This window comes from Lynx canadensis, chromosome A1, assembly GCF_007474595.2.
Source record: "Lynx canadensis isolate LIC74 chromosome A1, mLynCan4.pri.v2, whole genome shotgun sequence".
Lineage (NCBI taxonomy): Eukaryota > Metazoa > Chordata > Mammalia > Carnivora > Felidae > Lynx > Lynx canadensis.
The window spans coordinates 208,922,559-208,943,638 of NC_044303.2; the positions used below are offsets into that span (position 1 = coordinate 208,922,559).

The window sequence follows — 21,080 nt, forward strand, 5'->3', positions numbered from 1 at the left end:
GCCCGATGCGGGGCTTGAACTCACGGACCGCGAGATCGTGACCTGAGCTGAAGTCGGACGCCTAACTGACTGAGCCACCCAGGCGCCCCTCAAAATTGTTTTGACACGCTGAAGTTGATAGGGAACAGCCCCTTGAATTAACAGGGAAGTCCTCACTGGAGTGAAGATCGTCAAAACTGAGGGAGAGGAACGTAAAGATCCTGAAAAACAAAAAGTCAGACCGAGGAACACTTTTGGGGAAACGCTATCCTGCAGAATCCACGAAGACATATTCTTATAGCACAAGTCATATTTCATTATCATTCTCCTGCACGCAGATTCAGATTAGAGCAGGATAATGGAATCTGGAGACCGTGGAGATGTCTCTCAGATTCCCAAACATTTCTTGGCTCACAGGGCTCTTGATGTTTCATTGTTTTCATGGTGCCCCTAGGTCCAAAGAAATGCCTAACAGCTCTTTTTGTGAAGTACTTAGTTCCAGACAACTTAGTATTTATGACCTGACACTTTAGTCGCGGTTTGGAAAAATAACGCGTATCAATTTTTAAAACAAAGATAATATTTTGATGTTATTCTTTAAAAGCCACATGTGTGAAAGATAATATTTTGATGTTATTCTTCAAAAGCCACTTGTGTGAACCTGTTGGGTACTGCATACCTTCTCAAACCTTGGAAACAGGTCGGGACACTGCCACCCTTGTTTCCATTTGTACGTTGATATCTGGATGGGTGGTGCTTATATTTTATCACAGCACCCAATGACCCTGTCTTTGCAGGATAAGTGACGTCATTGAGAGGAATGTAGCATCGCCTAGTGTTGAAAGTGACCTACCTTGGGGTGCCTGGGTGGAGCAGTCTGTTAAGCGAAGCATCTGACTTCGGCTCAGGTCATGATCTCAGAGTTCGTGGGTTCAAGCCCCGCGTCGGGCTCTGTGCTGACAGCTCAGAGCCTGGGGCCTGCTTCGGATTCTGTCTCCCTCTCTCTCTGCCCCTCCCCCACGTGTGTGTGTGTGTGTGTGTGTGTGTGTGTGTGTGTGTGTTGCATGCGCGCTCTCTCTCTCTCTGTCTAAAAAAAAGAAAGAAAGAAACAGAAACTGACTTGAGCTAAAGGTTCTGACAGTGTTGGACAGTGATGTCACTTTGTTTCCTTTGAAAATTTAAAATACACTGTAATATCCCAGATGGCTTGCTTTTGTGCCTTGGGGCGCCTCAGTGCGTCGATTGGGAACTGCAGCTCCAGCTCCGACTCTGTGTTCTGGGCTGGGCAGTCCTTGGGTCAGCCATCAGCCAGCTTAAACTTGTGAGTGTCGGTGCCGTGCTGGACAGTGGGGGCTTACGGTGAACGGAGAGGCAGCATCCTCTCAAGGAACTTGGAGTCTGTGGGAGGAATTACAAAACTGGGAAGTGATGCCTGGGAGCCAGGGTCAGCAAGCTTTCCCTAGGAGGCCAGGTAGTAAATAAATCTTTTAGGCTTTGCTGGCCATGCAGTCTCTGTGGACGCTGCCCAGTCCTAACACTATAATGCGAAAGCAGCCACGGGCAGCATGTAACAAATGAGCACGGCTGTGAGCTAGTAAAACTTCATTCACAAAAGCAGACATGGCCCACGGCTCATTGTTTGTGCAAGCCCTGAACTAGAGATGTGATTAAAGCGTGGAAGCAGAAGAAGGAGCCACTGACCTGCCGGGGAATCCCAGAAGGGATCTCAGAGGCCGCCCTGGGCTCTTCCTACCTCCTGCCAGGAGTTTCCCAAGTGAATGGAGGAGAGGAGGCGACAGAAAGCCATACAGAAAGGAATTCCAGGCCCAAGGGAAATACTTGCAGATACAGGGAGTTGTGAAGGGGTGTGGCAGCTTGGAAATGGTAACTGTTAGAGGGGAGGGCACAGGGCTACAGTTCCATGGATCATTTCTCTCATGTTTTGTTTCCTCCCTCATTTTTTGGTGAATCGCATCCTCTAGTAGCCTCCGGAGAATAGGTGCGTGGAGGTGTAGCTTTTGAGTTCTGGCATAGCTTTATAAAATAGATTTTATCATCTCTCGTAATTAGTAGTTTGAGAATAGAATTCAAGTGTGAAAATAATTTTTGCACAGATTCTGGAGATGTTCTCTTTAGCTTTCAATGCCAAGAAGTCTGATACTCCCCGCCACTCCCCCACTGTGTCTGTGGACCACACACCCAGTGTCTCCTCTGCAGCCCGCTCTGAAGATAGTGCTGTCACTGTCCCCGTGTGCTGGCGGAGGGCTGGTCGGGTTCATGCAGCAAGTCCCAGCGTCCTGGTTTTAGAGAACTGTTCCCATAGTGTCTCATTTCCAAAACCTTGTATGGATGGCCTTCCCCTCCCTGGAAGCTTTTGAAATTTTCTTTTACACGGTTATTCTCAGTGATGTACTTTGTTGTAACTGTAAATTCACTGTGCTGAATACTTGCCCGGCTCTTTGAGAACTAGACTTTTTTGCAGCTGAATATATATATATATCAACAATTCTTTGTCTTTGTTATTGCAGTTCTCTCTTAATTAATCTTCCCAAAACACCACTTCCTTCAAGCTTCTCTCTTCCTGAAAAACCTTCACTGTTTTCCTACACAGTCTAGTCTCCGTCTGCCTTTCCAAACCAGCCAGGTTTGTGTTTTTCATAGGTATGTCTCCCTCAACTCAAATCCCCACACTTGACTTAACAGCACAGTGGGGTCTCCCTAACTGCAAAGAAGTTTATGTTCCTGCCAAGCCTTCTTCAAAGGCAGTGCCCCGGAGCTGAAGATCTCGCGTATAGGGGAGGTGGAGGCGTGGAATGCAGTTAGGAAACTAGTTGCTGGTCACAGTTTTTCAACGTTTTCTTTTGTCCTCTAATAGAAAAGAATAAAGAAGGGACACTAAAAGAGTATGAATCAGCAGTATGGATACTGTTTACTTTCCATTCAGTCTCCCTTGCTTGGGGGTAAACATTCCAGCATCTCTCCTGTAGGTTTGGTGACCTTGCCTTGTAGTTAAGTGGCTTTTCTCCCTCCAGTGTGCAGTTCCTTTTCTGAATCGGTGACAGGAATTATCTCATGGTGATGACAAAAAGCTACATTCTCGGGATGAAGGATGCTCTGGGTCATCTTCATTCATGTTTCCCTGACTGAACAGGTGTTTCTCAAGCCCCTTCCTGCTGGCTGTAGTGCCACCCGGGCACTGTAGGGAGAGTCCTGCCGGCAGGATACACTAGCTCTCTGCCACATTTCCCCTTCCCTCCTCACCCCCCTCCCCCTCCTCCCTCCACCCCGCCAGAAGAAAAATCAGATCAAGCAAAATCTGTCGACCGCAGTTTCTGGTCCTTCTCTGCCTTTAGCTTTACTTCCCTCTTTTCAACCCTCTTTTCTAATTGTCCTCAGCAGAAAGGACCAAAACCTCATGTAGATTGGAACCGGGATTCTCAAAGCTGAGGAGGAAGCAAACCGAGTGCATACGTGGAGGTTCCATTGCCCCAGGAGGGGCGGGAAGCACTGCATGCGGGCTGGCCTGCGCTTCTCCGCATCCTACGCGAAGTCAGGACGCAACGTAAAGAAACTAACTAAACCAGCAAAAAATAGATTTTTTCCTTTCGATTCCAGCAATTTTATAAATTGATTCTGCTTGATCTGTTTTCTTAAAAGGAAGATTTGTTGATGTTTTTTAATCCTTTAACATAATTGTACTGCGTAAGAGACAGACTGGTGGCCCACGGGTGGGGTACCTTCTGAAGGCATATTTTGTTTGGCCTTTAGAATGTCTAAAAAATACAAATTAGTTCCGTACATTTTACAAAGTTGAGCTTTTCATATACATCCCAGGTTTTTACCTTGGCTTGAAAAATAAAATCTGGCAGCATGAGGCCCGCTGCTGCCACCTCTAGGCTGGGCGGGGAGCTCCGGTTTGTGCCTGCCCCTGTGGCCTGTCACTTCTTTTGTCCTCCAGGAATGTGCTGCTGCATTGGGCTGCCGCAGCAAGCCACAGTGAGCCTCCTTTTGAAAATCAGCTCCTAAAGCTCTCCAAAAACGTGTTCTCCTCTAGGAATAAGGCATCCAGTGGGGAAAAAAGTAAATTTCTGGCAATGTTTCTATCAGAAGGGAGCAAAGACCAGTTTCACGTGTCCTTTTTACAGTAAAGTTCATTCGAAGGCTCTGTTCGTGTATTGTTGTGGTCTCAAGTGAGTCCCTTTGAAACTCTGCTTAGTAGTGAAGTCAGATCTGTCACAAGCACAGTATCATATGGCGCGAGCGACTTCCTCCGAATTTGCTACATAAGTGTTAAGGACAGAAGAAAGTTTTCTTTATCATCCTGCGTGTGTTCACTTAAGCAGGTGTTGGTGGCATTGCCACTGATTGTCCTGTTCCTGTCCTGCACACCCAGCACCCCAGCCTGATGCTCACTGACCTCGTCAGTGGTGTCCTTGATCGCTGCCTGCGGTTGGCGCTGACCTTGTGCTGGTGTATCCGCTTGCTTGTTGCCTGCCAACAGGAGTGGAATATCACACCTTGACTTTGGGAAGTTTCTCGCTTGAGCCCCGAGTAGAGGCGGCTTCGGTGCTGCAGTCCCAGAGGCTGAGGCCGGGAGGGATCAAGTGATTTGCCTCAGTCATGCTGCTGATTAGCCTTGGAGCCAGGAGGAGAGTCTGCGTCCACAGGGTCTGGTCCAGAGCTCGCCTGCCTACATACCGCTCTTGCCACTTCACAGGACACATGTCTCCTTTCTAGAACAACTGTAAACTTGTAGTGAGGGACTGTTTCACCTCAAGCTAATGTTTAGCCAGTCAGTGAATGCGGCGTGTGATTATTTCAGTTACGGTTTGGTCGCTTCCGGGGCTCCTTGATTCAGTTATTCCTGCACAGGCTATGTAATAATTCTGTAACTTTAGCAACTGGCATTTTAGACATTCCATGAATACATTTTCATTCTAATATGTGAGCGAGTTGACACCAGAAGTGACTAGGAAGTTATTCAGCCAGAAAATGGCTGAACACCTTTAAAATGTGTGCCCTTGCCTCTTGTTGTGTTTTGGTTATAATTATTTAAGCTACTCGAGATTGCTGTTCTGAGTTTTTGACAGTATTCAGCAGTAGCTGAGAAGAAGTCTTGCCGTCTGCGTTTGCTAAGAAAAGCGTTTTCTGAATCCTCTTTTTGGGCTCCAGTTAGTTAGATGTTGGATCCTTTTTCCTCTCTCAAGTCCCTGCTCTTAACATCTCTTCTCACCTGTTCTGTTCTTGTCTTGGGTTTTTTCCTGAAAGATTGCTCTCAATGTTGTATCCGTTTTTAAAAAACTTTTAGTATCAGCCAATACATTTAACTTAAGAGCTATTTTTATTCCTGATTATTCCTTTTTCATTGCATCTCTTCTTGTTTTTATGACCGAGTCCTGTTCATTCTGAGAATACGATTTAGAGGTGGGTTTTCTCTTTGTGTTTCAGTTTTCCTCTTTTCCACGTTATCCCTTTTCTCTAGGGGTAATTTTTATTTTTTGCCCTGGTGACCCTGTTTATTTGGAATTTCTTTTCATTGTTTTGGGCTCTGCCTGTATGTTTTATGATCCGTGGTTGTCTGTTCCAGTATAAAAATGAGGCACTGTTAGGTCTGACAAGGAGTTTTCAGTGCCTTGGAAGGACTCGTGTGTGGTGGGCTTCATCCCAGCAGCAGCGAATGGGAACGTCATTCTTCTGAGGAACTCCTGTGTGTCAGATGTGGAAGCCTTTCCTCTTGGATATCTGTGCCTTTGGTAGCTGCTCTGATTTCCTGGACAGTTCTTTTACATTCTGCAGGGAATGTGTCTTTGGGGAGTAGGAACACATCAAAGTTGAGGTCTTTAAACAAATCTATGTTATAAACAGACTGTCTGTAAACAGCCCCGTAAATCGCTGCCTCCCTCTTTATGGACCCAGAGAGGATTTAAATGGCACCACCATCCTTCCATTGTTGTGTTCCCACCAAATCTGATAGCCATCTTTGCTTCCTGTCTTTTCCCTCTATCTCACACAACACACTGAATACGCTCAATACCACTTACCACGTGTGTGGTACTCTGCTAAGTGCTTTACGTTTATTTACTCCTTTAATCTTTACAAAAAACTTAAGAGGAAAATATTGTTATCACCCCCACTTTACAGATGAAGAAATTGAGGCACAGAGAGGTTCAGGCCACACAGTGAGTAGCACGGCTGGGCTTCAGCCCCAGTCTGTGTTTTTTTCACCACACTGTCCTGCCTGCAGTGCATTGGGAAGACCTTCCATCTCTAGAACAGAGCCTGCATGTGACTGCCTCTTCCACGTCTGCTCTTAGAATCCTAGCCTTCACCACTGGTGGTGATGTCACCTGCACTATGGTTTCCCTGCCTCTTCTCTCCTCCCCTGGAGCCCACCCTCCATGTAGCAGCTAGAGAAATCTCCCCAAAGTGCACGTCAGATCATGGATCTCCCCTGACTAAAACACAGCAGTGGATTCTTTTCTCGGAACTCCATATCCTTTCCATGGCCCAGAGGCCCTCTGTGGCCTGACCAGCCCACCTCCTCTTGGCCCCAGCCCCGGCCCCTCCTCCTGACGTTTGAACCTAGTGAGCTTGTCCTTTCTTAGGGCTTTGTATCTGCTGTTGCCTTTCTTTCCCCTGCTCTTATCATGGCCATCTTCTAGTTATAGTCAGGCCTCAGCTTAGCTTAACATCTTCACTTACTCACACACTCTCACACACATTGACTTATTCTAGTTTTTTGGGTTTTTTTAAGTTTATTTATTTAAAGAGAGAGAGAGCCATGGAGGGGCAGGGGCTGGGGAGAGAATTCCAAGCAGGCTCCACGCTGTCAGCGCCGAGCCCAACGAGGGGCTCGAACTCAGGAACCGTGAGATCGTGACCTGAGCCAAGAATCAAGAGTCGGAAGCTTAACTGCCTGAGCCACCCAGGCGCCTCAGACTTCTTCTGGTTTTTAAAGCACCTTTCAAGATCTGAAATTTCTTACTTGTTTGTATATGTGTATCTCCCAACTAGAGTCCAGGCTCCTTGAGGGCCAGGACTTGGTATGGCTCAGTGTGTATCTCCAGTGCCTGGATGGGGACCCAGTGCTTGGTACCCTGTCTCTAGGCATTTGCTGACAAGTGTCTCTGGGAGCTCTTAGGCTGAACAGCGCCTGCCTGCATTGCAGCCACTCCCCATGGCACTCCAGGTTCAATCTCTGCCCATCTTCTTGTTTACCAGCAGCCCCTTTCCTCCCATTGTGGTGTTTGGTACACTTTCATCATTTCTGTGTTGTCAATACTTTTGTCACATCTGCAAACCCGCTATACTACTATTTATCCTAATTCTTTCTTTAAACTATTTAAGTTTATATGAAACATAAACATATCACGGTATAAACAAAAAAGAAATAATGACTTGTCACAAATGACTATGTTAATTAAAATTTAAAATGTCATTCTGTACATCGTTTAAAATTGTCAAAACTTCAATTTCATGTTCTGCTTTTCTGTACTGAATAGTATTGGAGTGGAGAGTTATAAATATGTGCTTGGTTATAATCTTGAACTTGAAGCCCATCATTTGTTTAATTTTTTTTAATGTTTATTTTTGAGAGAGAGAGAAAGTGGGCAAGCGCACGTGAGCGTGCACAGTGGGGGAGGGACACAGAGAGAGAGGGAGACACAGAATCTGAAACAGGCTCCAGGCTCCGAGCCCATGCAGGGCTTGAACCCAAGAACCGTGAGGTCATGACCTGAGTTGAAGTTGAATGCTTACCCGACTGAGCCATCCAGGCGCCCCAAGCGGCTGTCATTGAAAGTTGAGCCTGTGACGGATCCCGGAAGCAACCACTGTGTCTGAATGTTCACATCTCCTGAAGCCCGGGCAGCTTGAGTCTCGTGTGCACAAAGTTGTTCATGTAGAGTATGTTTCAGTATTCGCGCGGCTCTGTTTTCTGTGCCGGTGGGCACAGTACGAGGGGTCTTTGGAGCACTTTGAGCACCGTTTGAAACTCTTCTCCTCGCCTAGGACTGACTGCTTTGCACGGATGATGAACATTTCCTTACGTTTGAGAGGACCATCCCGGATGGTGGATGGTAAAAGGATGAGGATGACTTCAAGTTTCCATCGGCTCTTACTAACATTTATTCTTCTGTATTTAATGAATCAAGTAAATAGCCAGAAAAGGGGTAAGTACATCTGAGTCTTAGAGAATAAACTGATTGCAATGCCATTGCTATTTTTTGCCATTACTGTTTTGGTTATGAGGTGATCCTGTGTCTTTATTGAACCCTTCAGGTTTTCTGTGGTTAAAATCCATTTCTTTGCAATCTTTTTTTTTTTTTCTGTGTACTTTTTGTTCTCTTTTATAAAGGCCCATAAAGGTAGATGTAAATATTCTTGCCCCATTTAAAAAAATTAAGATATTATTTACATAAAATAAAATTCACCCTTTTAGGATAAAATTGTGTGAGTTTTGACAAATGTACACAGTCATGTAAACACCGGCACAATCAAGAAGTAGGACATTCCTCATTCTAGAAAATTCTCCATGCTCCTCTGTATTTAGCCCCTCTCTCCCCACCTCCAGCCAACACTGACCTATGTTCTGTCTATAATTTTGCTTTTCTGAATGTCACATAAATGAAATCTAAACATCTTTCTTTAATAAAATGCTGTGTTCGTCTTTTTTAAATATATTGAAAATGTTTGTGTAGATTTACTACCTCACTTATTTTTATGAAGAACATTATCCTTTTGCCCCTGAACTTATTTTTAATATTATTTCCATAATTAAACATCACTTTTCCCCCAGGATCACTGTTGAATAATTTTATTATAATTACTGATAATTTCTAATGTATTTCTAACGTTTTTGTTTTCTGTCACATAAATAGCTTTATAATTTATTGCTTTCCTAAATGCCATGCCAGTCGTGTGTAAAAACTAAAAAAATCTTTTTCAGAGACATTTATATAGAGTCTGAGAGGGAATAACCTTTTTTACACTATAATTGCTTTATCCACTCCCTCCTTCCCTCTCTTCCTTCCTTTTGCCTTTTGTCCTCCCTCTCGTACCCTCCTTTTTTTGCATTTTCTTTTCAGCATGGTAATTTTTCATTGTATAGTGCTTCTGTATTCCATGACCTAATATTATTTTATAGGTATGAATAAGCACTATTAGGATTATAATCTTCTGAGTCATTTGTTACTTTTCAGTTGTTTAGGCCTACACAAAAGACATATTTTTCAGACTCGTGTCAGTTCGTTACTGTGTAAATGTCATATGCTTCATAAAAATCTAAAGATTGGTTATGGGGTTTCCATGCAGGTAGCAGTCTGGTAACAGGCAAAGAGACAGCAATGGCTACAAGTGCTCAGAAGCTGTGTTGTGGGCATGGGGAACACGTAATTTTTACTTGTACTTATTTGTTTTGGGGGAAGGAGTGGGGCCAATGGGGCTATTTAAAAAATCTTCTAGGCCCTCTCTGGGTCTCATCCTTGACTCTACAGTCCCTCCCTGCATTTATCTTAGTGGCTGGAGGTGGGACTTTGATGGAGGCCCAGTTCCTAAGTGGTCTAGTGGTTGGCCCATGTCCATCGGTTTCCTCTCATTTTTTAATCCACAGCTACAAAGAGAAATCTAAAACCAGTCCCTCCTGTGACTCTGCAGTCAGTCCTGCAGAAAGAACCTGGCTCCTGTGCAGACACATGTGCTCATACTCATGACTAAAGATGATTTGATGTGTTGACCTTTTTACAGTGCAGTTAAATTATTAAGCATGTTCTGTGTGTGTGTGTGTGTGTGTGTGTGTGTGTGTGTGTCTGTGTGTGTGTGTTTCTCTCCTTCTCCAGGGGCTTCTCGTGATTTGAAGTGTATAACTAACAATTTGCAAGTGTGGGACTGTTCTTGGAAAGCACCCTCTGGAGCAGGCCATGGTACTATTTATGAAGTTTGCATTGAAAGCAGGTAATAGAGATACTTTGATTATTAGCTGTAACCTAAAGGTCTTCAATTGTAGAACATAGAGATTTTGTTCTAGAAATTTTTTAATGAAATTTTAAATCTTAGCTATTTCCTAAAAAATCTGAATCTTACGTCAATCAAAGTGGAAAAAAACCCTTCTCCTGGTTAAAACTTTGATTCTTTTGTTATATGAATATTAAGTATGGAACACACCTTGAATATGTTGTGGATTCTGATCTGTAGAGAAGTTTTACTGGTCTGTCCCACACCATCTGTCTAGATCAGTTAGGTTGAGGTTTTGACTCTGCCAAACGGGAAAGGTCAGGTCTGGAGTAGACAGTTCAAGGCTGACAGGGTTGTTGATGAGAGACCCAGGTTCCTCTTTATTGTGCTGCCGTGCCACCTTTAGCAGAGGGCCTCATGGTCCCAGGATGCTTGAGGAGTGGCCGTCATGTCTGCCTTTCCAGAAAGCAATGAGGAAAAGAAGGGTGTGAGAAGTCCCACACAACACGTCTTGCACCTGCTTGCATCTTTTTGGCAGAAGTCAGTCAAATGAGGAAGCCTCTTTGCATAAGAGGCGGGGTAGTGTGCCTGGATAAACCTGGGGTTAATGTAGGGAAAGGGAGAGTGGACATCAGGAGGCCAGTCACAGGTCCCACCACCTTCCCCCTCTCGGGCGATCTTGGAGAAGGCCACAAGCTCCGAAGCCTGGAGGTGAGGCCTTTGGGCTCTCTGCAAACCAGAACATTCTCTTCGCTGTCCCTGACTCCACAGGCCCAGGCAAAGTGGTTCAGCGACACCAGAGTTGTTCAGCACGGCGGCTCTGAGGCCAGTTGGCTGATGGGCGGTCCTAATGCGAATTGACATAAGTCTGCATTTAAGTACTACTCAGGTTGTCCCCGTTTGGTGTACATTTATTGAGCATTAGTCTAAGCTTTGTGGGAATTTGTCAACCAGGAGGAGCTTGGTTGTGTTGCAGAAACAGCTCTAACATCTTATTTGGTGTGAAAATAAAGGCTTATTACCTGCTTTCGTCCTGTGGCCCTCTGGGGCCAGCTGGCATCTCAACCCCGAGTCTCTCCCGCAGGGCCCCCGGCCTAGGGCTCCCTCACCTTCCAGTGCATGAAGTGCTGGCTTTCACAGCTTCCTTCCTGAAGTGACAGATGTGACTTTCACTCCCATTTCTCCACAAATAAAGTCGCATCGCTACGCCTTGCCTCAGAGGAGTGGGAAGTGCAGTCCTACTGTGAGTCCAGCAGGTCTGGGAGAACCTGACAAACCTGGTAAATAACATGAGTGGCTTACCTCAGGCCACAGGGAGAGGGAGTTGTTCTGGCTCTCTGTTCACAGGAGACCAATCGTAGCAGTGCTGTGGGTCAGGTGCTGCCGGAAATGCGGAAATTCTATGTGAAGGGCTGACGGAGCATTGACTGAGGAGCATGGGGTGCCGGAGAGGCTGTTGGAGGGGTGATTGCGGAGTACGAATTCCTGTCTTCTCAGCAGCAAAAGGACAGAAGGACATTCCAGCCTGAAAGGATAGGGGCTCAGTGGCATAATGGAACTTATGAAATAGCACGATTTAGCGAATTCAGGTGGTTCTGTGTTACTGACACCTAACGAAGCCTCCCGATGTGAGGCTGAGAACAGGTGAGCCGACCTGTTCCGTGGTGGTCCCTCCTAGCGAGTGACGTGGAGAAGCCCGCGCGAGGTGCCGGGCAGGGACGCTGGGACGCCGGGACACCGCAGAGTCCCTTTGCTTGAGTTCAGATTTGCATGGGACGTTAGAAATATACATGAATAATGGTAAAAATAATATAAATGCGCTCTTGAAAGGTTCAGAGGGCCATGAAACCACAGAGGAGAGGAATGACTTTTGTCCAGGGGATAATGGGTGGGGAACTGGAAGAGCTTTGGAAACAGAGCGGATGAGAAAGTGTTGTTCAGACCAAACCGTGAGACAAAACAGGAGCAGTGGCCAGGTCGAGGGTGTGTTTGAAGGGCCACAGACAGCCAGTTTCATTCTTGTCCTCTACCTGTGGAGCAGCCTCTGCACGTGAGACTCTGTGATGGTCTTCTGTAGAGGGGTGGGGGGTGAGGGGAGCAGGCGTGTGCAGCTCGAGGGAAGGCTGCAGCGGGAAGGCTGGTGGGAGTGTGAAGGGCATGCTGAAATCCTGAGTTTCTTGAAATGACCATCTCTGCTTATCACTCGACTTTCTGGCCCAATCTGGTTATTCATCCTCCATGTTGATGCACTTACCATTAACCTCTCTTTTCTCAGTCTTAAAACGCAGCGTAACCTATCGTGTTTCTGTATGAAAGAAAAGAAAGTATTTTCTGGTGCATTTTGTGTTAATCAGGCTTTTATGAAAATTGCACTATTAGTTTTATCCACTAATTAAAATGTGATTTTTTATATTGCAGGTCCCGTTCTTGTTATCAGTCAGAGAAAGCAAATGCTAAAATCCCAGCTCTTTTACCTGGCGATCATGAAATAACCATAAATCGTCTATATGATTTTGGAAATCCTATAAGTAAATTCACACTAAATGAAAAAAATGTTTGTAAGTATTTGAAAAGAAAATTGATTTGAAAATAAGGCAGCAACAGTGCTTTGTAATTGGCAGAAGTTTACTCTTTTGAATTCCACTTGTTAGACTAATAGTTGCATTTCCCCAGCAACCGTACTGTGGATTCTAGAGCATAGCCAGGATCAGGAAGGAAGGAGTCAGAGTAAATGTCACAGAGTTGATGATCCTTTCCACATGCGGGTACTTTTCTTGGCACCACTTCGCCTCGTTGATTCCTGCATACCTTTCGGAATTCCTCAGGTGTCCCGTGCTCTAGGAAGTGGTCTTTGACTATCCCCTCCCAGAGGAGATCCGATTCCTTTCTTAACATTCCCTTAGGCAGTGTGTTTTTCTCCTTCGTGGCATTTCTCACAGTTGTATTAATAATGTGTTATGTAATAAGGCACTGCGTTTGTTGCTTCTGCAAGAAATAGGCTCAGTAGGGCAGGGAGTGTGCCTTCTACACCTGGCACCTCGCCCACTGCCTTGCACGTGGCAGGATCTTCTACACGTGTGTTGATTGAATGCCTACGACCTATGTTACCCTCGTGACATAGCCCAGACTGATGGAGATGGAGATTTTGCTACACACTGAGACCTTAAAAACCCCAGTACTCTTGACTCTTAATGGTGGGAGAAGCAGGTTTCTTTCTCTCCTGACAACTGTGAGGGCGTGGCATCGTAATGACATTATGATGAGTCTTATAAGTATGACTTACTTTGCAACAAGGAGAAAAATATAATTAACTTGGTGACTTGTTCAATTTTATAGATAAGATGCATGTTTGGAGCGGTCTGTGTCTGAGATAGAACAGATTTTGAAAGGATAATAACAAAGCGTGCTTTCCAGGAACTTAGCATCTGTCTCACTGCCTTTTAAGTTAAAGAGAGAAGAGCCATGTTACTTTCTTTCTGTAGCTGTATGTGAGATCCATGTGAGAATGTTTTGAACAGATCAGCCGTGATCTCAATACGCACAGAGAAATACTGTTAACACTTAAATATATTTTCTGTGCATATACATATAAACAGTGAGGTTCATATTATTACTTTGTAACCTGCTTAACAGAAAACAGAGTTTTCGGTTTGATATCTAAATAAATCTGTATTATTTGTATAGGCTGCAGAGTATTCCACTGAGTGGAGGTACTGTAATTACTTAAGTGACTGATTATTAACATTGAGATTTTTATTTCTGGTCTTTCAGTGTAATAACCAATGCTTTAATGAACATGTTTCGCAAATATGTGTTTCTGATTTGTGTGATGATGTCCTTAGGCTAAATTCCTAGAATTGGGAAAGCTGCATTAAAAACAGTCCCCTTGTTAGGACTTTGATGTCCATTGCCAGTTGCTCTCCGAAACTTTTGAGTCTCTTTGCATTTCAGTCTCTTTGCAAACGTCACACTAGAGGGGACTTGTTCTTCACTTCCTTGCCAGGACTGGGTTTTGTCAATTTCTCTTAGTTCTGCCATTTCAATCTGGTGGCCCCCAGTTAGAGCACTTTGACTTTGCATTTCTGTGATTACTTTTTTGGGAAAAAATGATCAGTCATTCTCATTCTTTTCTGAACTGTCTGTATCCTCTCTCATTTTTCTCTCGTGGTGAAACTCAACTTTTCCTCCATCAGTTCACAAGAGTTCTCAATATTGTTATTAATTCTGCCATATTTCCTACAAATAATTGCCCAAATTTAAAATTTAAACTTCATGGTTTTCATTTTTATATAAATATACTCTCTTGCTATTTTTCTCTGAGATTTTGGTTTTATTATCATGCTTGATTTAAATCTTTTACACATCTGGAATTATTTTGTAGTAAAGTATGAGGAATCTAACTTAATTTCATTCCAGATTTTTAAAAAATTCCCCAGGACTCTGTCAGAGAGCCAGTTTGTGTTGTCTGATTTTTCAGTAGGTATTGAGAAGATTCTGTCTGGGAGCTGCTTGACGATGTCAGTATTGGATAGAAAGAAGTAGAAAGGGGTGGGGGGGGCGCCTGTGTGGCTCAGTTGGTTGAGCGTCCGACTTCAACTCAAGTCATGATCTCACTGTCCGTGGGTTTGAGCCCCGCGTCGGGCTCTGTGCTGACGGCTCAGAGCCTGGAGCCTGCTTCAGATTCTGTGTCTCCCTCTCTGCCTGACCCTCCCCCACTCATGCTCTGTCTATCTCTGTCTCTCAAAAATGAATAAACATTAAAAAAAAAATTAAAGAACTAGAAAGGCAAATCAAGACAGATTCTGGATGACTTACTAGAATGATATAGTTCATTGTTTTTACATATCATGTAGTTTGTTAATAGCATTTTTAATAATACTGGGTCTGATTGTGATTAGAATATTAGATTAATAGTATCCCAATACTAAGCTGCTACTACTATGATAATACTGCTAAGAAAATTGAAAAGCAAACTAGATGAATATAAGAGAGGGAGGTGGCTTCATCAGCAAATCTTTGAGTACCTGCTGTGTTCGGGAGAAGCTGTGGAATGTTGGTGCAGTTGTGCGTTAGAGGATCTGGAGTTTGGGGCATTTGGCTACTTAAAAAAGTATGAGAAATTCAGTTTTCTTCAGATGCTTTCAACGGTATACATATAAAGAAAACTAATATATATATATGTGTGTGTGTGTGTGTGTGTACAGTTTTTTTTAATAAGCTTCTAATTGGCCAGCGCTAGCACAAAAATAAGTCTTTGTAAGACTTTTAGTGTCTTAAGTTTCTTAAAATAACCTGAAAGTATGGATCTGTCTGAGGCAGAATAAAATCATGTAGATCCCATAAATGAAGTAGGGAAGCCCCCATCTTCTGATGTCCTGAGGAAGAAGAACATGGAGGTTATAGGTAAAGATGTACTAGCTTTAAAAAATAAACACAAATGATTACATTTCTTTCCCAGCTGAAAAGTTCCTGTTTTTTAGAAAGCAAATTAATATTGTCCTCAAGTGTCCGTTTTAGCTGGAAAGAAATGCAGATAATAGATAGTTCATGGGAGCTTAGAGAAACTTCCCTTTTACTGTGAGGATGTATACTATGAAGTAGTGAGAAAAGTGTGTGTGTATTTAATCTTTTCATTTGTATAATTGTGATTATTACCTTCCTTAGCTTAAAATACTGTATATGACTTGTGTTTTGAAGAGTAGCCCACTTCTATTTAGATAACATGTAAATTACGTGTACTTTTCAGGGAGGGAGCATCTTAATAGACAAATAAATACTGCCTTTGTGTAAATGCTCCCATAATCTTTAAGTTACTGGATCATGACATCCTGAAACACTTGAAAGAACCATGTTCTTAGAAGCCTCTGCTCTGGGTGATCATACTGGCACCTTGAATTTCTTGCTCCTTGTTTGCTCCTTCTGTTTTATTATTATTATTATTATTATTATTATTATTATTATTATGTTTTTATTTTAATTCCAGTTAGTTAACATATTAGTTTCAGGTATATGATACAGTGGCTCCTTCTGTTTTATTTTATTTTTTTAAGTTTATTTATTGTATTTTGAGAGGGGGGAGGGGCAGAGAGAGAGAGGGAGAGAGAGAATCCCAAGTAGGCTGCGTGCTATCAGTGTTGGAGCCCAGTGCCGGGCTTGAACTCATGAACCGTGAGATCGTGACCTGAGCTGAAACCAAGAGTCGGACACTTAATCACCTGAGCCACCCAGATGCCCCAGTGGCTCCTTCTGTTTTAAAAGCAGTTCCTACTGGGGCGCCTGGGTGGTGCAGTCCGTTAAGCGTCCGACTTCAGCCAGGTCACGATCTCGCGGTCCGTGAGTTCGAGCCCCGCGTCAGGCTCTGGGCTGATGGCTCGGAGCCTGGAGCCTGTTTCCGATTCTGTGTCTCCCTCTCTGCCCCTCCCCCGTTCATGCTCTGTCTCTCTCTGTCTCAAAAATAAATAAACGTTGAAAAAAAAAAAGAATTAAAAGCAGTTCCTACTTAAAATTTGCCCTGTAAAGCATCCTCCACTGTCCTCATGTAGCTGTGAAACTGTTGACTTTGCTACATAGTGGTTAGGTTTTGAATCCACATGTACTATTTCCTGTACAGCCATAAATATTTTACACAGATCCAGTGTAGAGCACTGTACTCAGCAAATTTCAGCTAAATTTATTAAGAACTTATTCGTAAATCCCAAGACTAATTTGTATTGATTTGCTCTGCCACTTTTGTTATAGGCTGTATAGTGCAAATATAGGTTATATAGTGCTATGTTCTTAGCACATTTGGCTACCCTACCTCTGGAAAGTCCTGCAGTTTGTGCTTGCCGTGACTTATTTCGCTGGCCCCTGTGCTTTTTGGGGAAGTGCTAGGAGAGGTGTGAGCCCCCAAGAACATGTGTCTCTGGGTTTCTTTTAACTTACCTTCACATTGTTATTTGAAGAGAGAACATGCAGGAAAGAATCCCAACATTGCCTGCCCTTCATACCAGAAGCCTATGTTTCATAGAACAGAACAGGTTCTTATCTTATGTGTTTTTCATTGAGCCAAACTATTTTAGTAATTTACTCATCCCTTGTAGGTAGGGAGACTTGAAGATTTTGAAAAGTAAGAAATTTACCATTTTCTCCCTATGAGATTCTATATCCTTGAGCATGTTTTTTTTTTTTCTTTTGTAAGGCAGCTTCAGAGCCCATTGCCCTCCCAAACTTCTCTCTCAAATATTAACAGTACCCTCACCAATGTCAGTGGTCTTTGCTCAGTTTTCCTCAATGAACTGTCTTTATTTGGCCCAGATGACAACCCATTTCTTTTGGTCTCAGCAATGCTGTATCTTCTCTGGTTTCCTTGTGCCTCTCAGGATTCTTGCTGGGGTTCTCTGGCTCCTTGAGGCTGTGACTGTCTATTGGTAGCTCTCAAACAAGCTTTGGCCATTTTGAGTCTGTGTTCAAGTTCATTTCTTCAGCTACACTCAGAGAGTTCCTCTTGAGTCTGTGTCCATGGTGCTGATGGTCCCCGTTCTCACTTGCTATCTGCAGACCTCTCCACTGGTAGGCTCTACCTCCCCAGACACTTGGTCATCCAGAGCCTATCCTCCCGTTTCTTCCCAATGTCAGTGATTCCTTTTGCCTGCTTTCTGGGCTAGAAACTGGAAGAAATCTTAGATGTTTCCCTTTCTCATTATGCTAATCCCTCATTTCTTCGATCTGGTCATTTCTTTGAAGTGCCTATCAGGGTTTTTCCTTTTCCATATCACTCATGCACATGATGAGGTATCACGATCCATATCCTTGCTACCCTGGTCAGCCTTTCTCCAGTGGTCTCCCACTTAATCACATTATGTCTCCCAGCCCTCTGCACTGCATTGCACGCCACAGCTCAACTAGCTTTTGTGAAGGACTTCTTACCCTGCTGAGTACTTCACAAATCTGCATGGTACCCTGTTGGCATCCTCACTTAATGCCTTGGTCATTCCTATGGTCTTGCTGCTGTTTACAGATACCCACACTGGTAATAGCTCGTAGCATCCCCAGGTGGGTGACTTTCCACCAGCATCGGGGGTTCTGACACTGGGAGATGAGTGGGAAGGGTGCAGAGGAAACAGATGGAAAGGTCTACCAAAGCAACCTTTCCATATTCCGTCATTTTCTTAGGCTTGACCTACAGTTATCCAAAGGAAGCTCCTTTACTTCTCTCTGATGTTGCCTATTTGTAGATTCCAGACTGATGACACTACAGTATTATGGGAACCCAGCAGCTGTTTGTATAAGGAAACATACTAAGATTTGATAATAATTTACTCAAATTTGACTGATGAATCATTGAGAGCTGCTTATACAAATAAATACATATGTTCTCTTTTGTCAGTAATCACTTTGAGAGTTTGCTTTTAATTCTTGATTCTTTTTTGATCAAGAAGGAATAGAGTTTAAAATAGTTGATTAACGGAATTACAATATGAAGAAAACATTACTTATTTTACTAAGTTTGTCTTTTGTTTTTTTCCCAAGCCTTAATTCCAGATACTCCAGAGATCTTGAATTTGTCTGCTGATTTCTCAACTTCTACATTACACCTGAAGTGGAATGACAGGGGTTCTATTTTTCCCCGTCACTTAAATGTCATCTGGGAAGTTAAAATTCTGCGTAAAGAAAATACGGAAATCATAAAATTAGTAAGTTTGAATCAAAATAGATTTTTTTTCTTGTGACATTAAAGAAACCAAATAATTTTTAAAAGATTTTTAAGGTGGTATCAGTGAACTTTTCTTTACAGTATTAAGGGAGTAGATCAACTATCCTTTCAGGGTTCATTAAAAACTATATGCTATGACTCAAAAATCACTTAATTATTAAAATGATGTATAACCGTTACAGTAAGTTTAGGAAATTAAGGGAGGAATAATGCATGATTCCACCACACAAACACAGTAAACATTTTTCTTTTTCTTTCCAGCTTTTTTCGTGTGCGTGTTTTTACATAAACAAACGTATCCATATAATTTCTATTTTATTTTTGTCTAATACTATAAACATAAAAATAAATGTTTTGAAACCTATTTAGTCATAGTAATTGTTGAGAAGTTTTGTATAAGCCTGTAAATTTGAATTTATCTGAACCTGAAATAACATTATTACTTTTAGTAGTACGTGTTTTTTTCTCTATTTTTTAAAATTTTGTTTATGGTTTCCTTATGATCTGCTTTTAGTTTGCTCTTAATCGCAAGGATGATGAGGAATAGCAGTGAACAGTTTTGACAGCTGGTACTTGGTAATCCCCCCTTTTGTTCCTTGAACTCTCTTCCTCCTCAGTGGATTTGAAATGCGCTTAGTTATAGATTTAAGAATTGCAAGACTATCTCATGATTTTACAATTATTTGCCTGAGTGCATAGATAAGATAGACAGTAAAGGTAAAAAAAAATAGAATGACTCTGTGCTTTATAGTTACTGTCTTGTTTTTCCTTTCTGACACTCTGTGTATGACGTTCCTAAAATGAGAGCCGCCATAACTGTAGGCAACATGTCTCCAGTGCTTCTGGCAGTGCTGACACCTGTAAAACCTCTGTAGGTGTTAATTCCTTGCATTCCTGACCCTGCGGTAAAACCTCTGTGTATGTTCTTTGCATCCTCACAGCCGGCCCATGAGGGAGGCACTATGAACATCATCCCCATTTTATAGATGAAGATACAGAGACACAGGAAGACATTAAGTAGTGGAGCCAGGACTCAATCACAGGCAGTTTAGTTCCAGTCTGTGCTCTTTCTTTCCCACCACAATTTCCGCTACAAAGTAGATGTATTTATTTTTGTGTAAGGAGCCTTCCCTTTCCTTTTCACCAGTGCAGACTGAATGTACATTCAAGACCTAAGTCAAATCCTGCCCCTTATTTTAAAGCCCATCCTAATTATCTCGGCCTAAAATGCTCTCTCTTTTCTTGAATTTCAATGTCAATTGTTGTCTGTCAGTCTAATTTGCAAGTAGCTTTGATATAGCTGTACCATTGTTATAACTATTGCTTATCTGAAATTGTATCTTGTGGCTTTTTATCATGGCCTGACACTTTGTGCTTTGGATTACCACTTACAGGCTTAGGGTAACTTCCCCAAACCTCCTTTTTGTCATTTGTGAAGTGGTGCCAGTCTTTGCTTTAGTGAATGATTAGTGTTATCTGTAAAGCTGCTAAACAACTATCAGTTGTCATTACTTCCTTTGGGGGCTCCCTGAGGGCTGCTAGAGTTAGAAGGCTGATCTTTGCAGCATAAGTGAAATCAAGCATACATGAACAGAGATGCTATTTTTAAGATCATCTAGCTCATTGCCACAAGATATGAAAGAAGATGGCACTGACAAAGTAGCAATTCCCTACTTTTGGGGATGTGATCTTTGAAGAAAAATCTTTGTATCGAGCAATAGAGAAAGAGGCAAGAAAAACAGAGATAGAACAAATTAATTTTTAAAAAGTGAAATGTAAGAGGGCAGGTGATCCAGATCTATAGTAAAATGTGACATTTTTGTTTATAATTATATGTTATTAATACCAGCATTTAAAGCATAATTGCTTATAACTTGTCATTTTGTGACAGGTTATATGCTCTTATTTTGTGATAGTTTAAGAATCAAGAATACTATATGTTAGTGTTTATTTGGAACTTTACCATTTATGCCCATGGCCTCATACGCGGGCAAGGAAGCATGTGCTGCACAGACCAGGATGCCAGTGACTCCTGGGAGCTACGCAGCACCCTCCCGCCCCCCCCCCCCATATTTCTCTCCCTATAAACAACAATTTTCAATTCTTTTACCTGATTCTTTTATTATGTATTTCCATTTTCCAAATATCATGCTTATGTTTCTCTTTCTTAATTTTTCTTTTCAGTTTTGAGCAATGTTTTATTTTAACAGTGGGTAATGAGAATTTAGTCCCCTCTCCTTCCCTGGGCACACACACTTGCATGCTTCCGTGCTTGCTGTCTCTTACATTTCCCATCTTTTTCCAATATCGTTCTCTCATTCTGCTCTAATTTTTGGTAGACTGGCATTCATTGTTTGTATTATGGTTATATAAACACTATCCACAACTGAACCAAGTAGTGTATTATCATTTTCCTTTTTTGGGGGTACAACTTCTTGTCTTGTATTTTTAGTTT

At 42.6% G+C, this 21,080-nt stretch overlaps 1 protein-coding gene across 2 annotated transcripts in view; it reads left to right on the forward strand.

Moving 5' to 3' along the window:
• LIFR (LIF receptor subunit alpha) overlaps positions 1-21,080 on the forward strand; it is a 78,093-nt gene that overhangs the window by 15,843 nt on the left and 41,170 nt on the right. For both annotated transcript variants that reach the window (XM_030330946.2, XM_030330952.2), the window contains 4 exons: positions 7,990-8,150; positions 9,816-9,930; positions 12,349-12,488; positions 18,442-18,605. In XM_030330946.2, the coding sequence (XP_030186806.1) occupies positions 8,009-8,150; positions 9,816-9,930; positions 12,349-12,488; positions 18,442-18,605 (561 nt within the window). In that variant the 5' untranslated portion in view covers positions 7,990-8,008. The remainder of the gene's footprint in view (positions 1-7,989; positions 8,151-9,815; positions 9,931-12,348; positions 12,489-18,441; positions 18,606-21,080) is intronic.